At 51.7% G+C, this 18621-nt stretch overlaps 1 protein-coding gene and 1 pseudogene across 1 annotated transcript; both read right to left on the bottom strand.

Moving 5' to 3' along the window:
* LOC118926325 (cytoplasmic dynein 2 intermediate chain 1-like) overlaps window positions 1–2423 on the bottom strand; it is a 32370-nt pseudogene extending 29947 nt beyond the window's left edge.
* A 2507-nt stretch (window positions 2424–4930) lies between these two features.
* Window positions 4931–13634, bottom strand: LOC118926326 (spermatogenesis-associated protein 31A3-like). Its single transcript, XM_036913016.2, has 5 exons — window positions 13335–13634; window positions 11941–12299; window positions 11139–11196; window positions 10280–10738; window positions 4931–4963 (listed from the first exon to the last, which is right to left on the bottom strand). The coding sequence occupies exons 1-5, from the start codon at window positions 13632–13634 to the stop codon at window positions 4931–4933; spliced, it is 1209 nt and encodes a 402-aa protein (XP_036768911.2).
* Window positions 13635–18621: the final 4987 nt, after the last annotated feature.

The raw sequence follows: 18621 nt of genomic DNA, 5'->3' as shown, positions 1-18621 counted from the left end.
CACAGTATATATTAACACATATGAAAGATATTCTTCAATTAAAACACATCCTCCAATCCCAAGAATGGGAAGTTCTAGAATCTAACCCTAAAATGGAGTGAAGAGGGACATCAATGGCAACTGCCACTGAGGCAACCCAGAAAATGTCAGACTGACCCCTGGAAACTCAAGAGGTGCCCCAGACAGAACAAAAGGCCATTGGAGCTCACAGAGTTGGCAGAGGCACTGGGAAGCAGGGCCCCATCTCTGAGAAGAGCCTGCCCAGCTGAGCAGGTGTTTCTGCCAAGGGTCCAGCTACAAAGAAGTAAATGTCACCTCAGGGATGAACTTCAGAACCACATCAGGTGCCCAACCTCTTGCCTCTGGAGCCCACTGCTGAGGGCATGGCAGGAGGGGGGCCCAGGGCCCCACCCACAGTCTGCCCTTTCTCCCTGCCAGGAGGGACCCAGAAGAGCCATACTTGACCACTGCTGACACCCACAGTACCACCCAATGGTGGAAACTAGGCCTGTACTTTCAAATATGCAAAAAAGTCATTAGGCGTAAACTGAGAGAATCAATATTTTTAAAGATGAGGACAAAATTAAACATTCAGAAATCACTGAAACAAAGTTCATTCATTCAAAGAGCGTTGACTCAGCATTGACCACTCTTCTAATAGCCAGGAGTACCAGGGATCAAAAAATGGGGTGGAGAGACAGAATACGGTTGGGGTGATTCCCAGGTTTTCCCACCTGAGGAAGGGAAGGACACGGGTGCTGTCCGCTGAGATGGGGAAGGCTGTGAGAAGCAGGTGTCTCAGAGCTCCCAGAAGTTCAGCTTGAAGGGCATTAAGTTTGCAACATTATCGGAGAGCAAGTACAGGAGGACATACAAGCCCAGACAGGGATGAGGCCCAGCTGGGAATCAAAACTTGGAAATAAGGAACAGATAATGGTATTTAAAACCATGAGACTGGACACATTCACCAAGGCAGAGAGCAGCTACAGAGGTGGTGCAGAACAGGGACTTGTTTTACAGAAGGGGAGATGCAGAGGGGATGAGGGAGACACAAGAGTAGCCAGGAAGGAGGAAGGGATGTCGGGGTCTAAGTGCACGATCTTCCCAGTGCGTCCCTCTCGATAGTGCATGAGAGAAACAAGATCAGGAGGCAACCGGGAAATAATGTTCTAAGGACAAACTAGATTCCATTGGAAATAAATATGAAGAACCCCAAAATAATGACCCTAAAAAGAGGCAATGGAGAGTAAGGTAGCTGCTGTTAGACTTAACGAGTGGCAGGTAACCTGTTAACCAGAAGTTAAAATACACCCCACCCGACAGAAACACAAGGCAACCTCCCCGTGGGCTGTCTGCAGAGGCGGGCGATGCCCCAGCAGCAGGAGGGAGTGGTGGGCGCCAGGGAACGGCCCCGCCCACGTCCAGGCCCTCCTGGCTCCCCAGGACTCCAAGAGCTGCTACAATTTCTTCTCGTATATTCCTTTTCTTTTGAAGTTGACTAGTTCACATTTTTTATAAGAAGAATATACTATTTGTATAATAATAAAATTAAGATATTTCCACTATGGGGGGGGGGGAAGATATGCACCTTTACCTTAGAGTTCCTAAGAATTTAGATAAATAATAATTAAAAAGTGCTGAAATAAAAATGGTACTTCTGATGAATTCTTTTTATCAAAGAGCATTATTTTTATTTACACTGTGGGTTGACATTTATTGATAATAAAACTGAAATGTTTCAATAGCAAAACTCTAGTAAATAAGGAGAAATGTTACTGCTTTCATTGAATGAAATGAGTTTTTAAAATAGCAAAAAGAAAACAACAGTGAAACTCAAAGGGACCACAGCTTCAAACTCAGAACTTGGACATTTATGAAAAGTACCAGAGAAAACAAAACAAAACGAGTGAACATTAGAAAAGAGGAAGTGCCCCCAAACTGTGAGCCCTTTACTTCACGGGAAAATGCAGAGGATGACATACACGAGCTGCGTACCACCTGCCAGCACTTAGGTCCCCCCAGGACACTCCCGTGGCCCCCGAGGACAGGCCCACGTCCCACCCCAGGCCCTGCTGCGCACGCACCTGACCGCACCCTGGGCTCTGCTCTCTCCAGGAGCTGCGGCCTGCAGGCTGTGGGGGGCAGCCGGCTGCCAGAGCTCCGCCCTCTGGACCCGGGACTCCTTGCCTCTGTCCCTCTTTTCCTCAGCTCTGGGGCTTTTCTGTGTCCTGCTCCCGGGACTTCTCTCTCAGCTTCTCTCTGCTCCTCCCCCAGGTGTCCTTTCTCCTCTCCTGTTGCTTGTCCCTGTGCTGCCACGAGCCTGCTCCCTGGCACCATGGCCTTCCTGCCCAGCCGTCCCCTCCTGGGGCTTGTGCTCTCTGCACCCGAGGAAGTCTGCTCCTGACTCCTTGGACAGCTTCCATTCCCCGTGCTCCTCCTCCGTGGGACCACCTGGTGGTGTGTTCTGAGCAGGGAACAGGCCCTAACAGTCACACCCAGGGACAGCCCCCCAACCGTGTGCCAACCCAGCAAGGCGGGTCTGGACCAAACCTTTCAGAACCGACAGAAAGGGGGTCAGATGTAGCATTTCTACGGCTGGCCATGGCACCCACTTAGCAGACCCTCACGCCTGTTGGCAAATCAAATCTAAAATTCCACACTGGTTAAAGGGTGGGTACACTGGGCTGGGCTTTAAATCTGAGACATGAACTGCCTGGGTCCCACTCAAGGAGCAAAGACCCTCTTTATAAAACTCTCAGGAAGCCTCCATCCCAACCGCAAGCCTCCTCCACACATGTGCACACACACACGACCACACAGACAAATGTACTCACACACATACACACAGAGACCACACATATATGTACATGTATACCCAGAGACCTCATACACATGCAAACATGTGTACACAGAGACCACACACAAATCTACACACCACGTATACATACATACACACACAAATGCATATACACACATGGAAACCACACAAATGCACATACCACACATGTATACATACACACAGAGACTACACTACACACATGCATGTACACATACAGAGACCAAATAAATGTACACACTACACATGTACGTGCACGTGCAAGCACATACCACACATGCATGCACATCTGCACACAGACACACACATACACAGAGGCACACACTCTCTCTTACACACACAAACACACATACAGCCCAAATTCTGAACCATGACAGAAACCTGACCATGAAGGTGGGATGCAGGCTGGGCTGGGAAACCTGGTCCCACCACTTCCAGGGCTTTGTCTCTGAAATGTGCCACATGCAGGTGCAGCTGTGCAGCACAATGTGGGTACGACCACCCGAGAAGCCAGCCTGGCCCTAGAGACCCCAGCTCAGTTCTGTGAGTGCATTACCCAAAGGTGTCTTCTCAGGTCATCTGCTTTCCAAGTGTCATCTTTGGGTTTTCTCTAAAAAGAAAAATAGAAAGAACTTCTGTTTTTACATTTGCTATTTTTAATTTATTTAAGCAACACAGAAAAAAGTTCATCAAGTTAGAAATTTTACGGCTTTAAATAACTAACTTTGTATACTCTAGTGAGCTGCTTTTTCTTTAGGCCATTTAAGTCAATGGCAATTTGTCCTTGATATGCAAGAAGTTACTGTCTGTCTACCGGAATGAAAGGTAAGAGAAATACAGATTTTCAGAAATCATTCACCAGTCTAAAATCACTGATAAACAATTATAAAGGTGTTCCTTTGGCTGCTTCACAAGATAAATTTCCTGCTGCTTTAAGACTTGGGCACAGACCACGCTCACCCCTCACCTTCCTCACAAAACCCAGGCCCCCTCCCTGGGCCAAGCCTGAGCCAGACACAGTGGGATGATGAAGGAGAGTGATTCCCAAGCCTTGGGGTCCCCTCTGTGCCCCTCACCTGACCCGATGTGGGGTCTCTCTGCCCGGGATCTCAGTCCCACAAGCCCTGGCTGGGTTCTCCTGGGGGGGGGTCCTGGAGGAGCCAGGGAGCTGCATGCAGAGGCAGGATGCGGCTCCGGGGGACAATGTGGCACCGGTGTCTGCACCCATTTGACTCCTCCACCCTGGCCCACATGGGGGCAGGGGGACCTGACAGACACGGGGCCGGGGTGGTCCATGGTCCCTGCATCAGGGCTCCTGGAGCAGGACTCACCCCCAGGGGTGGCCCTGTAGCTGGCCCACTGCATGCCCTGCATGTGGCTCAAAGTTGAAATAGCTCCAGCTTTCCCATGGGGACCAGCCAGGGTGGCAGACTGTAGGCTGGAGCAGAGCACACAGTGGGCCATCCTGGACTGTGCCCTCATCCTGGACAGGTCACTTCCAGCCTGTTGTGTGACAGATCCTGTGTGATGTCCTCTTCCCCCTCTGAGCCCTGGGTTGGGCAGCGCTGGGAGCCAGGCGAAAGTTGCTGTGGGACCCCAGTCCCGTCCCTCACCCTTTAGTGTCCCCTGGGAGCCTTCCTTGGGCCACATGTGGAAGTAAAGGTCACAGACCCTGAGTCAGTCTCAAGGACCCCAGCCCTGTGCAGGTTTATTCAATATACTGTGGGAAAGTTGAGCTTCCCTGCCTGTGTGAGCCCGGCCCTCTGTCACAGGTCCCCGTGGCAGGTCTCGGGCTCCGTGGGCTGGTGTGGGTGGAGGCCCTGGGGCGGACTACCACGCAGGAGCCATGGGCCCCGAGCTGCTCCTCCCCTCTGGGCTTCTGAGGGCGGTGGGTCTCCAGGGCTCCTTGGTCCCTGCACTGTTGGGGGCTGCACCATGCCATTTCGCCTCCATCCTCCCCTGTTCCCCAAAGGTTCAGGGTCCACCTTCAGATGGTGACTGTGCACAGGTCATACCAGCCTTGATCTCTGATTCCCCAGAAGGGAAGGTGTGGACCAGCCCCTCACGACCACTGTGCACCCTACCCTCGCACCCTCAGAGCCGGAGAGCATCCTCTTTCTGCTGCTCCTGAGTGGGAGAAAGGTGGAGGGAGGGGGATGCTGAGCTAGAGGGACCCCAGCCCACAGCAGCCCCAGCTTCATCAGTACAGCAGGGGCTGCCCGGGCAGGTGTCAGCTACTCCCCACAGAGAGCTCTGGGTGGGGAAGGTTTCCTGCGCCTCTGCTCTCAGGCAGGCACTGCCCCGGGCACCCCTTGGCACTCTGACGGGAACTTGTCGGGTACTTTCTGAAGCCTATGGGGAATTTCAGCTTCTGTAAACTGCTCCCACACAGCTGCACAAGTTCAAGGTAGAGACCAAGCAGTGGGCCAGATGAGCCAGATCCTGGGGTTCGGGGGCACCTTACAGGTTTTCTTCATCTTGACAAGTCCAGAGTGCTTTTGTTTGCTTTGTAATGAGGCTTTCATGGAAACCTAAGGTGCATCAAGGGCAAGGGGCACAGGTGGGCATGCCACGCCACAGACATCCTCAACCTCCCTTTCCATCTCTCGGGAAGCCACGGTGGGGACGTGGGAAGAGTGGACCCTGACTCCTTCCCCTCCCACAGCAGGACACAGACAGAAGCCACCACCTCTCATGAGGAAAACATGTATTTTGGGAAATGATGGAAGTTGAGGTAGGAAGTGAAAGGAAAGGAGCGACACACAGCAGCAATTCACCGGAGAATTCTGCTTTATTAGGGAAAGGTGCTGGGTTATATAAGAAGGGGCATGGGGTGATTGTGGTGTCACTTCTACAGGGCTGGTGGCTATTGGCTAGGTGCTGGGATTAGGGGGGGAGAGGGGTGATTGGGGTTTAGGTGGCACTGGTGGGAACCAAGGACCCGGAAGACAAGCAGGAATTTGGCCATCTTATGGGTGGGGGCCCTTCATTCCCCCTTTTATCCTCTATGGGGTTGTGGACATTGCTTTCTCTCTGACTGCTTCCTGCTGAACGGGGGCGGAGAAGGGAGTGAGGGCTTGAGGACTGGGAGGAAAGGGTTGATAGGACTCCCCACAGTAAGGACGAGTAGATGTGGACTTCTTCAGGTTGGAAATCAATGAAGGTTCCCTGTAACCATAGGTTGAGGACTTGTTGATTCTAATGGTGCCAAGAGGATACGCGTGCCAGAAGCCAGGCATCTGCGGCCATTGTTTCCAGGAACAGTTTCCAGCGGAGAGAGGGGTCCATCTCAGCGTGTGGTGAGGAGGTTACGTGAGGGTGAGGGATCTTCTGTGGCTAAAAGCTGGTAGTTCCTGAGTAAAAGCTGGTTGAAAGTTTGATTAGAGATTTTACCAACTTGGGATTTGATAAACTTTACAAGGCAAGAAGAAACAGGTGAGGAGAATGATTATTATAGGGCCTGCAATGGGCCAAAGCCAGGTAAGGAAGGGGTTTGTTAGTACTGAAGAGAATGGGTTGGAGGAGTAATACTGTGGGTACCAGGAGTTACCCATGTAGTGAATGGCGCAAGACCAGTAGGGACATCCCCCGTAGGTGTCTGGCCATCGCCTGCAACAGGCTTGTTTTTGGTCATAGAGGAAGCAGAGGTAGGGAGAATAAAGGTAGCTGCTAGTGAACACTTCAGTGGAGGGAGGAAAGTGGAGGTATAAAGGCTCGGAGCAGCCTTTCAGAGGGCAGTCTGATGTGGCAATGAGGGCAGTAACTTTTGTTTTATGCTGTGTGTAAGTCTGTCTTACTTTGAATCGCCATACAAAGGAGGCTGGGGTGGCGGGGAAGACAATAGGAATGAGGAAAAAAAAGTGAGAGAGAGCGAGGGAGCAGTAAAGGAGGAAAAAGTCATGACTCGGGTATGGATGGCAAAGGGGGCGAACGGGATTTTGGAGGAAAGAGGACAGTAAGGTCAGGAGTCTGGAGGGAGGGAGAGTCTGTAAACTTTTGTAGGTTAAGAGATCCTTTAGGTGATGTGGGGACAGAATGGTAAGGGGCGGGCACCCCGAATGTCAGTTTATGAGCTTCCTTCTGCAAGAGCTGTCCAGTGGCTAATGCCCGTAGGCAAGGGGCCCATCCCCAAACTGTGGGGTCTAATTGCTTGGAAAGATAAGCTACTGGGGCAAAGGATGGGCCATAATATTGGCCTAGGACTCCTAGAGCTTGACTGGACCTCTCATGAATGTATAATGAGAAGTGCTTCAACAAATCAGGAAGATGGAGAGCTGGGGCTTCCACAAGGGCTCGACGGAGCTTAATGAAGGAGTGTCGGGGTGAGGAGGATAATGGTTCTTCAGGGAGGCCCTTGCTGAGGTCGTATAGGGGTCTTGCCAAAAGGGAGAAGTTAGGGATCCACGCTCTAAAATACCCAGCCAGGCCTAGAAAGGAAAGGATTTCTGTCTTGGTTTTTGGAAAAGGCAGGTCAGAGAGGAGCCGTTTTCTGTAAAAAATCTTGGGAGGAGGGGTCCAGAGGGATAGAAAAAAATGCGTCCTTGAGATCTAGGACTGAGAAGTGGGAGGCCGAGGCAGGGATCTGCGATAAAAGGGTGTATGGATTTGGGACTAAGGGATGGATAGGGACGATGGCCATGTTGATGAGGCGAAGGTTTTGGAGGAGGCAGAAAGATCCGTTGGTTTTTTTAACAGCTAATATGGGAGTATTAAATGGGGAGTGAGTGGGTCTGAGGTAATTTTTGTTTAAAAGATCTTGAATGATGGGTTGAAGGCCTATGAGGGCTGAAGTGGTTAGGGGGTATTGGGCCTGACAGATAGACTGAGAGGGGTCATGTAATTTGATAGAGGCAGGAGGACATAGAGCCACGGAGGGGCTTGTAATGTCCCAAACTTTGGGATTTACAGGGTGTATGAGGGCGAAACTGGAACTTTCATTGGGTAGAGGGGGGTCACCGGCTATGAGGGCCATCAGAAAGGGAGTACTGGGGGCTGTGGGAGTGGATATAGTTATGGAAACATGGAGGAGAGAAAGGATGTCCCGTCCTAGTAAAGGGATGGGACACTGGGGCATAACCAGGAAGGAGTGGGAGAAAGGTATGGGATTGTCTTGGATTGTGCATAAAAGGGGGGGGGTTTAATGGGAAAATCTTTTTACCTCTTACCCCGACTATAGGAGTAATGGCAGGCGTGGTAAGGCCCCGGTATTCCCGCAAGACTGAGAAGGTGGCTCCTGTATCTAGGAGGAAGGAGATGGGGCGACCGTCTACTATTAAAGGAACCCTGGGCTCCTGTTTGGTGATGGAAATGGTTGGGCGAGAAGCCCCCAGGCCCCATCAATCTTCTTCTGCCAGCCCCACTACGGTGGGCTTAGGATGGGGGTTGTTCGTCCAGCCTCCCCTTCGGGTGGCTGGGCAATCAGACATCCAGTGGCCCTTTTTGTGGCATCTGGGGCATGGGGTGGTAGGAGATCTGGGGGAGGGGCATGCCCTTGACCTATGTCCTTCTTGTCCGCACTTGAAACAAGCTCCTGGGGAGGGCTTGTTTGTAGAAGAGCGCCCAGGTTATGGTTTTATCAGCTGGGCCAACATTTGGAAATTGGCCTGATCAGCCTTTTGTTTACGGCGTTCTTTCTCCTCCTCCCGGTTATGGGAGACTTTAAAGGCCACTGTTAGGATCTCAGTCTGTGGGGTAGCGGGGCCCTGTTCTAACTTTTTGAGTTTAGCTTTAATGTCAGGGTAGCTTTGAGCTAGGAAGTATGTCATAAGGACCTGTCTCCCGTCAGGCGTTTCCGGGTCCAGGCTGGTATACTGTATAGGGCTTGAGTGAGTCTGTCTAAGAACTCAGAGGGTGTCTCCTCCCTCCTTTGAATTATGTCTTGGAGCTTTTGAAAATTGACTACTTTATGAGCTGCATTTTTCAGACCTGCTATTAAGCAGCAGGTGAAGATATTTCGATAGCGGAGACCCACGGTGGGGGACTGAAGGGTTCTGGCTCAGTCTGTGGGGGAGAAACAGTGATGGGGGCAAAGATGGAGGAGGCTCCTGGGACTTACAGGGGGGCTGAAAGGCTCAGGCTTGATCTGTAGGGGGGTGAGGTGGGGGAGGAGATGGTGGTGGAGGAAGGGGGAGGGGTTGTTGTAGGAGAGGAGGGGGAAGGGAGTGAATGTGAGGCTTCTGTGGGGGAGAGACAGCTTGCAGGCTAGGAGAACTTGGGGGGAGGCGGGGAGACGAGGAGGCGGAAAGCTTTGGTATAGGGAATCTCCTTCCATTTTTTCAGGCGCTGGCAGTAGTTAAAGAGATCGCGAGTGATGTTAGGATCAAGAGTTCCCCCTGCGGGCCATTGGTTGTTACTGTCTAGGGGGTATGTCGGCCAATCTTGGGAGCAGTATTTACAGAGAAGTTTTGGCTTTATATCAGGCGTCAGGGAGAGGGTGGCTAGATGCTTGAGCAGGCATTCAAGGGGTGAACTTTCAGGGAGGGATGAGGAGGCTCCCATGGCTAAAGGACAGAGAAGGAGACAAACAGGGGAAGATGAACGGAGATCCTCGGACTGGGAGCAGACGGCAAGGAGACAAAGGGCGTCCCCGATGATCCTTGGGGGTCTGCGGAAACTTGTATACGAGTCAGTTTCTTAGGAAGTGTGGGTCGTCACCCCTACTTCTCTAAGAAGGCAGAGTGCCGGAGTCACGAGGAACCCAGTACTAGGAATTTCAGCGGAAGGAACGGAAGGAGGAGGTGGGGGGAGGGAGCGTTCTCATCCGCAAAGGAGTCACCTCGTTTATGGCTGTTGGAGGGGGACCTGAGGGTCCGCCGCAGCCGTGAAGGCCTGAGGCGGGGAGAGTTTCCTCCTCGTCCCCGAGCGTCAGGGCCTTGCCGGACGATCACGGTCAATGGTGCTGTGATAGCTCAGCGAAGAGCGGCCCGCTCCGGGGGAAAATTTACCCAAAGGCCAAAGAGGAGTGGTGAGTGTGATGAGCCAGCGCTGGAAAAAGAGGACGAGGGCAGGCTGCTGCTGGTGTCGGGGGAAGACGGGGCCCAGTTGGGGTGTCCCGTCTCCCGGGTTTCGGCACCAATGAAAGGAAAGGAGCGACACACAGCAGCAATTCACTGGAGAATTCCGCTTTATTAGGGAAAGGTGCTGGGTTATATAGGAAGGGGCATGGGGTGATTGTGGTGTCACTTCTACAGGGCTGGTGGCTATTGGCTAGGTGCTGGGATTAGGGGGGCGAGGAGTGATTGGGGTTCAGGTGGCGCCGGTGGGAACTGAGGACCCGGAAGAGAAGCAGGAATTTCACCATCTTATGGGTGAGGGCCCTTCAGGAAGAATTCATCAGCAACTAGAAGATGTGCTGATGTGAGAAAAAACAGTTTTTCTCTGCAGCGTATGGGTATTTTCTTGCAGAAAAGTTGTCCGCCCAGGAAACACAAGTGAATCCTGCACTTGCTGAACAGGTGACACATAATTCTGAATCACACACAGCCTTGGGCGGTGGTGGGTACAGGCTGAGGCACCTGCCACCCTTGGCCCCTGCTGGCCGGGCCTGTCTGGGCACCCCAGCTCATGGGGTAGGAAGGCCCTGTTGCCATCCTTGTCTCTGGCCCACCTACTCTTGCCAGGACTGCTGTGGCCCTTCAGGGTGGCTTGGAGACTGCAGGCTTCCTCTCTCATCACTCTCCCTTGCTCTTCAAAGGAGAGAAGCCTGTGGTACAAGAAGTCTGTGGCACCATGTTCTCCTGCTGGAGCCTGGAATTGCCCTTTGTGCCAATTTAACTCTGAGGGAGGATGTCCATGTTGAAGTGTGATTCTCTCCTCTAAGATCCGTCCCACGGCTGTCGTGATCCCCTGAGCCCCGGAAGCCCCACTGTCTGGAACAGATCTGCTGTTGTGTTGTCCCTGGCTCTGGGCAGTGGCTGACGGAGGCCTGCCTTTTTGCTGGGGAACTTTACTGGAGAAAATCCCCTGCGGAAAGTGCTGTCTCTCTTTTATGAAGTGGCTTTCTGGAGGAGCCTGTTCCTCCTTCAGTCCGAGCTGGCAGGACTTGCTTCTTACAGACTCTACTGTTTACTTATCCTTATTCTTTAACACCCCATTGTCCTGTGAGGTCCTAGGTTCTGCTAATCCTCTTCCATGCTCTCCTTGGTCGGACCTCTTACAGGCCTTTTCCTCACCAGTAGGGACAAACATCTTGCTCTGGCTCTTGTCTTACTCCTCTGGTCTCCAGGACCCCTTCAGCCCCCGGCTGCTCTGCTCTGAGGCCCATCCACTGAACATGACATCACCTGACACGTGTGCAGCTGACGTGTCCCCACTGGACGTGCTCTGGAAGCCGCACAGAGATGTCTGAGAAGCCGAGCTGTCTGCGGCAAGAAACCCCAGTGAGTGGCAGTGCTGAAGGAGCGCGTGAGCATCACAGTCCTGAAGAAACTCCCTGGGGCCTCTGTCCGGAGGCTGCTTCCCAGACTCCACCTTCTCGTGGAGCCCCGAGTCTCTGTGTTGTGCATCAAGGCGTGGCTCTTCTGGATCCTGAATCACACACTTTACACTTGGCAGTGTTGGGATTTTACTTGTCCCTGGAGTCCCTGAGCTCCTCAGATCCACCCTGGTCATCTGGGAGTTGGCCGGCACACTGGATTCCAAGGTGGCTTTCCAAGCAGAGGCCTCCTCAGCTGCCACTGACCCCCCATCCTCATCAGCACTTGAGGACCAGGACCCGGTGCTGCCCTCCCATGCTGTGACCCTGCGGTGGGAATCTCCTGCAGCCTGGCCTCCGCTCTCCCCACTTGGCTCACCCCTGGCCATGGCTGCACCTGGGCTCAGCTTCCAGGCTGGCTCTGTGGTCCCCCACGGCCATCTTGCTGTGCCAAATTCTGCCCACAGACACACACATGGAGGTCTGAGCAGGTGACCTGCTCCCCTGCGTGGTCAGAGGGGCCTCTGAGGACACGTGGCCATTGCCGGGTGGGGTCTCTCCCAGGGCCTTCTGGATCCCCTCATTCGTAGGTGACGGGGCCGTGAGGGGACTCAGTGGGCTGGGAATTGCCTCTTTCTTTATTGCCTTCTCTCCCAGGGGGGGCCAAGGTTTTTCCAAGAGCTAGGAAAACTTATTTAGCTGGGCTCCAGGTACACAGGTAGCTGAGCAGGTACAGGGGGAGCAGAGAAGGGGTGAGGGTTGAGCCTTTTTCGACTCAAACAGATTTATGACCTTCAGGATCTTGAGGGGTGGGTGCCACCTGTGCCTCGCCTGAAGCCTTGTAATATCTGTCTCCAGATTCTGTTGCGTAGGTGGACTGAAGATGGCGAACCCTTGGGAAGTGCTCGTGTCGGGTTCCTGACCCTTGGAGGGTGCTGGATTCCTGGCTTCCCTGTGAGTGAGTGATTCTGCAGAAGGGTCCAAGGCCTGGCTGACAGCAAACCTGAAAGGATGAACACCCCCAGGAGTCTGACCCTCGCTGGTCTGCCCCTACTTCCTGCCCACATGGGCACTCAGGATCTTTTCTGGACACATCTTGTCCAGGCCCCTTGTGGAGGACATCATCAAGGCTCTTTCTGGCTCCACAGAGTTCACTCCTGGAACCTTCACCGGGGAGCTGGCTGAGCCACCACACGGCTCTTGTAGGATCCTCCCCATGCTATGCCCCATATCCTCACACAGATCTTTCTCTGGCAGGGTCCTTGATGGGCACCTGCACTGGATCTTCTGTGCAGCCTGGATGCTCTGGCCTGTCCATGCAGAAGGCTGTGGGGGCTCCTGCTTGCTCTGTGCCTCATACACCCCTGGGAGTTTGCCCTGATGTTGCATCATATCCAGAGACAAGTGGGTCTTGAGGGGCAGGCAACCCTGGGGATTGTGCGCTTCTCCCAAAGGCATTGCTCCAGTTTTTCCCAGAGCTCAGGGCTGATCAGTTCTCCAGGAAGTACAGGGACTGGCCTGTGGGCCTGCATTCCCCTGCTGTCCTGCGGAAGGTTGGGAGTCACTTGGCTAAAGACCTGAGCTCTTCTAACCACAGAAGGTGAGGTCTTTTGCCCTCTTTCTAGCTGCTTCTTCTTTCAAAGCATGACATTCCAGATTTTGCTGGGATGGGGCCACAGGCTGAGGCAGGGCCTGGGTCGGTGAAATGTGTGGCCTAACTATAGCCTGAGAGTGTTCATTGAATGAGATAGAATCTCTTGCTGAGAACCAGATTCCCTGGCATTAGTCACCAGCGACTTGCTGTGTAGGAAGGGGATACCCCCAGAAGAGCTGTTCGCATTTCCATTGTAAATGGTCCCCCAAATCCTTAGAATCTGGGGGCTTTTCAGGACTGGCCAGCTGCTCTGGTTTGCCTGTTGTGCTCTCACCCAGGGACTTCACATTCCCCAAACAATTCGGGTGGTGGTCAGACCCCTCTTCCTCTTCTTTCTCCTTCCACATCTTCTGCTCTGTTCTCCCGGTAATTAGTGTCTCCCACAGCTTCTGGGTGTCAGGGTTGACAAATGAAGGGGTACAAGCCTCTACCTGTTTGTCTGTGGGGTGTCCCCAGAATGAGACCTCTGGTGGGTGTTGGGGCAGGTGATCTTGCTGCGACTTGCTTCGTGAGGAGGTTGAGAGGCTCCAGGCTTTGGCATCTGCCTGACACCTGGATGGGGCTGGGATGGGAGAGGTTGCACAACCTATGCCTGAGATGATTTGGGTGGGAGAAGCCAGCCAGGGAGCATATGGGGTCAAGCTCTGTGGGAGGGTGCCAAGGCAGAGTGCCATTGAGTCACACGGAGTGGGAGTCGGAGTGGAGTTTCGTGGTGGGACAAAGGAGGCCATTGGAGGTGGAGGGCAAGGCTCTGAATCTGTAGGATTTGGTGGGGCAGGGGAATGCGTAGGTAGGAAAGGCTCTGGTGGCTGAGAGTCACTCCAGGATGAGTCTGAATGGATAGAAACTGAGGTCGTCAGCAGGCCCGGTGAGCTGCTGGAGGCCAGAGGTGGAGAGCGTGTGGCTGGAGGAGCCAAGGAAGCCAAAGGGCACACGGCAGGAGCAGTACTGCCCACAGGCTCCCCGCACGGCCAGTGGGCTCCCGCAGGCTCTGCTTCAGACCCCTCACTGGGGTGGGCTTGAAGTAACATCCGAGAGTCACCGTTGTCAGGGAGCCTCCTCATGCAGCTGCAGAAGGCAGGGGGCAAGAGCTGCAGCCAGGGCCAGGGGGCCGAGCAGGCCAGGCAGGGCTGGGCACCTGAAGCCCATGGCCCTGCAGGTCCCCATGCTGTCTGCACAGTGCTCGTGCTGTCCCCCAGGGCTGCAGTCACACCTGTTCCCACGTCTCCCCCACCAGGTCAGTCCCAGGCTGCCTGCAGCCCTTGAGTCCCATCATAAGGCTCTGGGAGGAAGGAGGACCCAGAGGAGAAGGGAAGATTCTTTACCTTCTCAGAAGAAGTAACAGGTCCTGAATCTCTTCCAGGTTATGAAGGATTTCTCTCCAAGCTGGAAAGAAAAAGACGGGGTCATGGTCATGGTGGGGAAGGCAGGGACCTAGGGGTCTTATAGGAGCCTGAGTGCTACATCCCTTTAGGGGAGACATTGGGGAGCTTAGAGTCTGGAGCCCAAGCCTCAGTGTCCAAGGCCAGTGATGGCAAGACTCATGACGGGGCACACTTTGTCATTTGCAAACTGCTTCTACATCCATTCCCCCCTGTGGCCCTCACAGCCACCCTCTGGGGGAGGCATGGCAAGGGCCACCTCACAGAGGCACCTGAGGAAAGTTAAAACACCTTGACCACACGTGGACCTGGAGTCCCCCCTTCCCAATCCAGGCACTCTTGGTCCACTCCAGCCCACCCCATCTGTGCTGGGTGACACCCACTTCCAGCCCCTTGCAGCTTTGTTCAGCAGACTCTGGGGAGTGCCTGCCTGGGTTCTGATCATCTACCCATGATCTCCCCACCCCCACCCATGAGGGCTCCCTTTCCTAAGGGACAGGCTCTGCCGCCGGCCTCCTTGGGGGCGTCGTGGAGCTGGGCCCTCCAGCGGGAGAGAGACTGGCTGACTCGGGTGGGCAGGGCCGGTGACAGAAGCTCACCTTTCAGAGATCCACTTCTTTTTCTATACTTTTTCTTCCATTTTGACTCCAGGTGATGTTGAGGGACCAAAAGCATGACAGGCTGGGACCAAGTCCCACTCACATCCATAGACAAGCTGTAGAGACTCGGTGTCTATACATATGACTTTCTACATTTACCCAACAGGCCCCAAGTTTCCTGTCCTTGTACTCATTTGTAACATAGATAAAAACATTTTCCCTTTTCCTTTCTTGAAGAATGTAAAGAAGGACTTCCTATGTGAGACCCACCCTGGCTTTGTTGGGTCTGTGTATTTCTCTGCTCAAGAAACACACACGTGCTCAGACCCACAGGCCCCTCTGAGCTCCGTCAGGCCACACAGCACGCTGCCTCCCGAGGACTGGGCCCCACTGCAGCCCCTGCTCAGAGGTGCTGCGGGCTCAGCACTGCCCTTGGGTCAGCCTGGATGGAGCCTCGCCCTAGACCCCTCACCCCAGACCCCTGCCCCAGGAAGGCAGCTGGGAGATCAGTGCTCAGGGGCCTGTCCTCCTGCAGGCTTCAAATTCTTAGGATCTTGGCCGCAGCCGCTGGCCCCTGGGTTTGGGACTTTGGCATGGAGCCCTTTAGCCCACCTGGCTCCTGTCTGGGATCTTTGAATAGATCCTCCTGCCGGAACTCGTGCCCGTCCTGGCTTATGCCTAAAAGGAGGATCTTGGATTCTTTACTGAGAAAAGATGTTCTCTTCTTTCCCATCCCAGGAGCCTCTACAGCTGACTCCAAAAAGCAGAAGTAATCATAGAAAAGAGAGACTCACATTCTGTCGAGTCTGGGCCAAGGGCTCCTTACCTTCCTGATGTTTCCGTGTTTTCTAGGTGGCGGTGAGGATGGATCACTTGGGAGGAAGAGGAGTAATAGGAGGAAGAGCCCCAGTCCACACAGGAGGCCAATGATGGTGTCAGTCACCCAGGAGCTGGAGCTGGAGCTCAGCCAGGTAGCTAGAACGCTTTTCAGAGAGACAGGAGAGGATTCTCCATGGTCTGAATCGCACTGCTGCCCTCAGGCAACTGACCTCTGGGCGTGTGCTTGGGCACAGCACAGCAGGCCTGCATCACAAAAGGTGGCCTGGTCACAAAGGGCTCCTGGAGGGGGGGGACAGAGGAGGAGCAGGTGGGACCACAGTCCCTCCACAACCATCCTGTCCCACAGGGTTCTGCACCCTCCTGGGCTTTGTAGGTCCTTCTTTCCCACTCTATTCACTCTGTCAGAGAGACCTTAGCCAATTTTCTATTCATCCAGATGTTATCTGGTCCCCACTGTCCTTTTTTTTTATTAAGGTATCATTGATACCTTAATAAACTCTTACAAAGGTTTCACATGAGAAACAATGTGGTTACTACATTCACCTATGTTATCGAGTCCCCACCCCATACCCCATTGCAGTCACTGTCCATCAGTGTAGTAAGATGCCACAGAGTCACTACTTGTGTTCTCTGTGCTACACTGTGTTCCCCAGGATCCCCCACACACCATGTGTACTAATCATAATACCCCTCAATCCAGTTCTCCCTTCTTCCCACCACTCCCCTTTGCTATACACTAGTCCCTTCTTGGGGTCTGGAGTCTGCTGCTGTTTTGTTCCTTCAGTTTTGCTTTGTTGTTATACTCCACATATGGGGGAAATCACTTGGTATTTGTCTTTCTCTGCCTGACTTATTTCACTGAGCATAATACCCTCCAGCTCCATCCATGTTGTTGCAAATGGTAGGATTTATTTCTTACGGCTGAATAGCATTCCATTATGTAAATGTACTACATATTCTTTATCCATTCATCTGCTGATGGACATTTGAGTCGTTTCCGTATCTTGACTATTGTAAATAGTGCTGTAAATAAACATAGGGGTGCACATGTGTTTTTGAATCTGAGAACTTGTGTTTGTGTGAATTCCTATGAGTGGAATTCCCAGGTCAAATGGTATTTCTATTTTTAGGTTTTGGGGGAACCTCCATATTGATTTCCAGAATGGTTGAACTAATTTACATTCCCACCAGCAGTGTAGGAGGGTTCCCCTTTCTCCGCATCTTCACCAGCATTTGTTGTTCCTTGTCTTTTGGAAGTTGGCCATCCTAACTGTTGTGAGGTTATATCTCATTGTGGTTTTAATTTGCATTTTCCTAATAATTAGTGATGTGAAGCAGCATATTTTCATGTGCCTGTTGACCATCTGAATTTCCTCTTCAGAGAAGTGTATGTTCATATCCTCTGCCCACTTTTTTAATTGGGCTATTTGCTTTTTGGGTGTTGAGGCATGTGAGCTCTTCATACATTTTGGATGTTAACTCCTGATCAGATAACTCATTTGAAAATATATTCTCCCATACTGTAGGATGCCTTTTTGCTCTGCTGAATGGTGTCCGTTGCTGTACAGAAGCTTTTTAATTTGATGTAGTCCCATGAGTTCATTTTTGCTTTTGTTCCCTTTGCCTGAGGATATGTGTTCAGGAAAAAATTTCTATATTTATATTCAAGATATTTTTGCCTATGTTTTCTTTTAAGAGTTTTATGGTTTCATGACTTACATTCAGGTCTTTGATCCATTTTAAGTTTATTTTTGAGTATGGCATTAAACAATCTAGTTTCATTCTCTTGCATGCAGCTGTCCAGTTTTGCCAACACCAGCTGTTGAAGAGGCTGTCATTTCCCCATTATATGTCCATGGCTCCTTTATCATTTATTAATTGACCATATATGGTTGGGTGAATGTCTGGAGTCTCTATTCTGTTCCACTGGTCTGTGGAGCTGTTCTTGTGCCAGTACCAAATTGTCTTGATTACTATGGCTTTGTAGTAGAGCTTCAAGTTGGGGAACATAATCCCCCCAGCTTTATTGTTCCTTCTCAGGATTGCTTTGGCTATTCGGGATCATTTCTGGTTCCATATGAATTTTAGAACAATTCTCTCTAGTTCGTTGAAGAATGCTGTTGGTATTTTGATAGGAATTGCATTGAGTCTAAAGATTGCTTTAGGTAGAATGGCCATTTTGACAAGATTAATTCTTCCTATCTATGAGCATGGGATGTGTTTCCACTTACTCCTTTAATTTCTCTCATGAGTGTCTCGTAGTTTTCAGGGTATAGGTCTTTCACTTCTTTGGTTAGGTTTATTCCTAGGTATGTTATTCTTCTTGATGCACTTTTGAATGGAATTGTTTTTCTGATTTCTCTCTCTGCTAGATAATTTTTAGTGTCTAGGAATGCCACAGATTTCTGCATGCTAATTTTGGATCCTTCAAATTTGCTGAATTCAGATGTTAGATATAGTAGTTTTATAGTGGATTCCTTAGGGTTTTTTAAGTACAATATCATGTTATCTGCAAACAGGGACAGTTTAACTTCTTCCTTGCCAATCTGGATGCCTTTTATTTCTTTGTGTTGTCTGATTGCTGTGGCTAGGACCTCCAGTACTATGTTGAATAGAAGTGGGGAGAGTGGGAGTCCTTGTCTTGTTCTCAATCTTAAAGGAAGTTCTTTCAGTTTCTCACTGTGAAGTACAATGTTGGCTGTGGGTTTGTCATATATGGCCTTTATTATGTTGAGTACTTGCCTTCTATAACCATTTTGTTGAGAGTTTTTGTCATGAATGGATGTTGAATATTGTCAAATGCTTTTTCAGCATCTATGGAGATGATCATGTGGTTTTTGACCATTTTGTTGCTATGGTGGATGATGATCAATTTTTGAATGTTGTACCATACTTGC

Source organism: Manis pentadactyla, chromosome 3 (assembly GCF_030020395.1).
Source record: "Manis pentadactyla isolate mManPen7 chromosome 3, mManPen7.hap1, whole genome shotgun sequence".
Taxonomy (NCBI): Eukaryota; Metazoa; Chordata; class Mammalia; order Pholidota; family Manidae; genus Manis; species Manis pentadactyla.
This window is presented reverse-complemented; position numbering and strand designations above follow the sequence as displayed.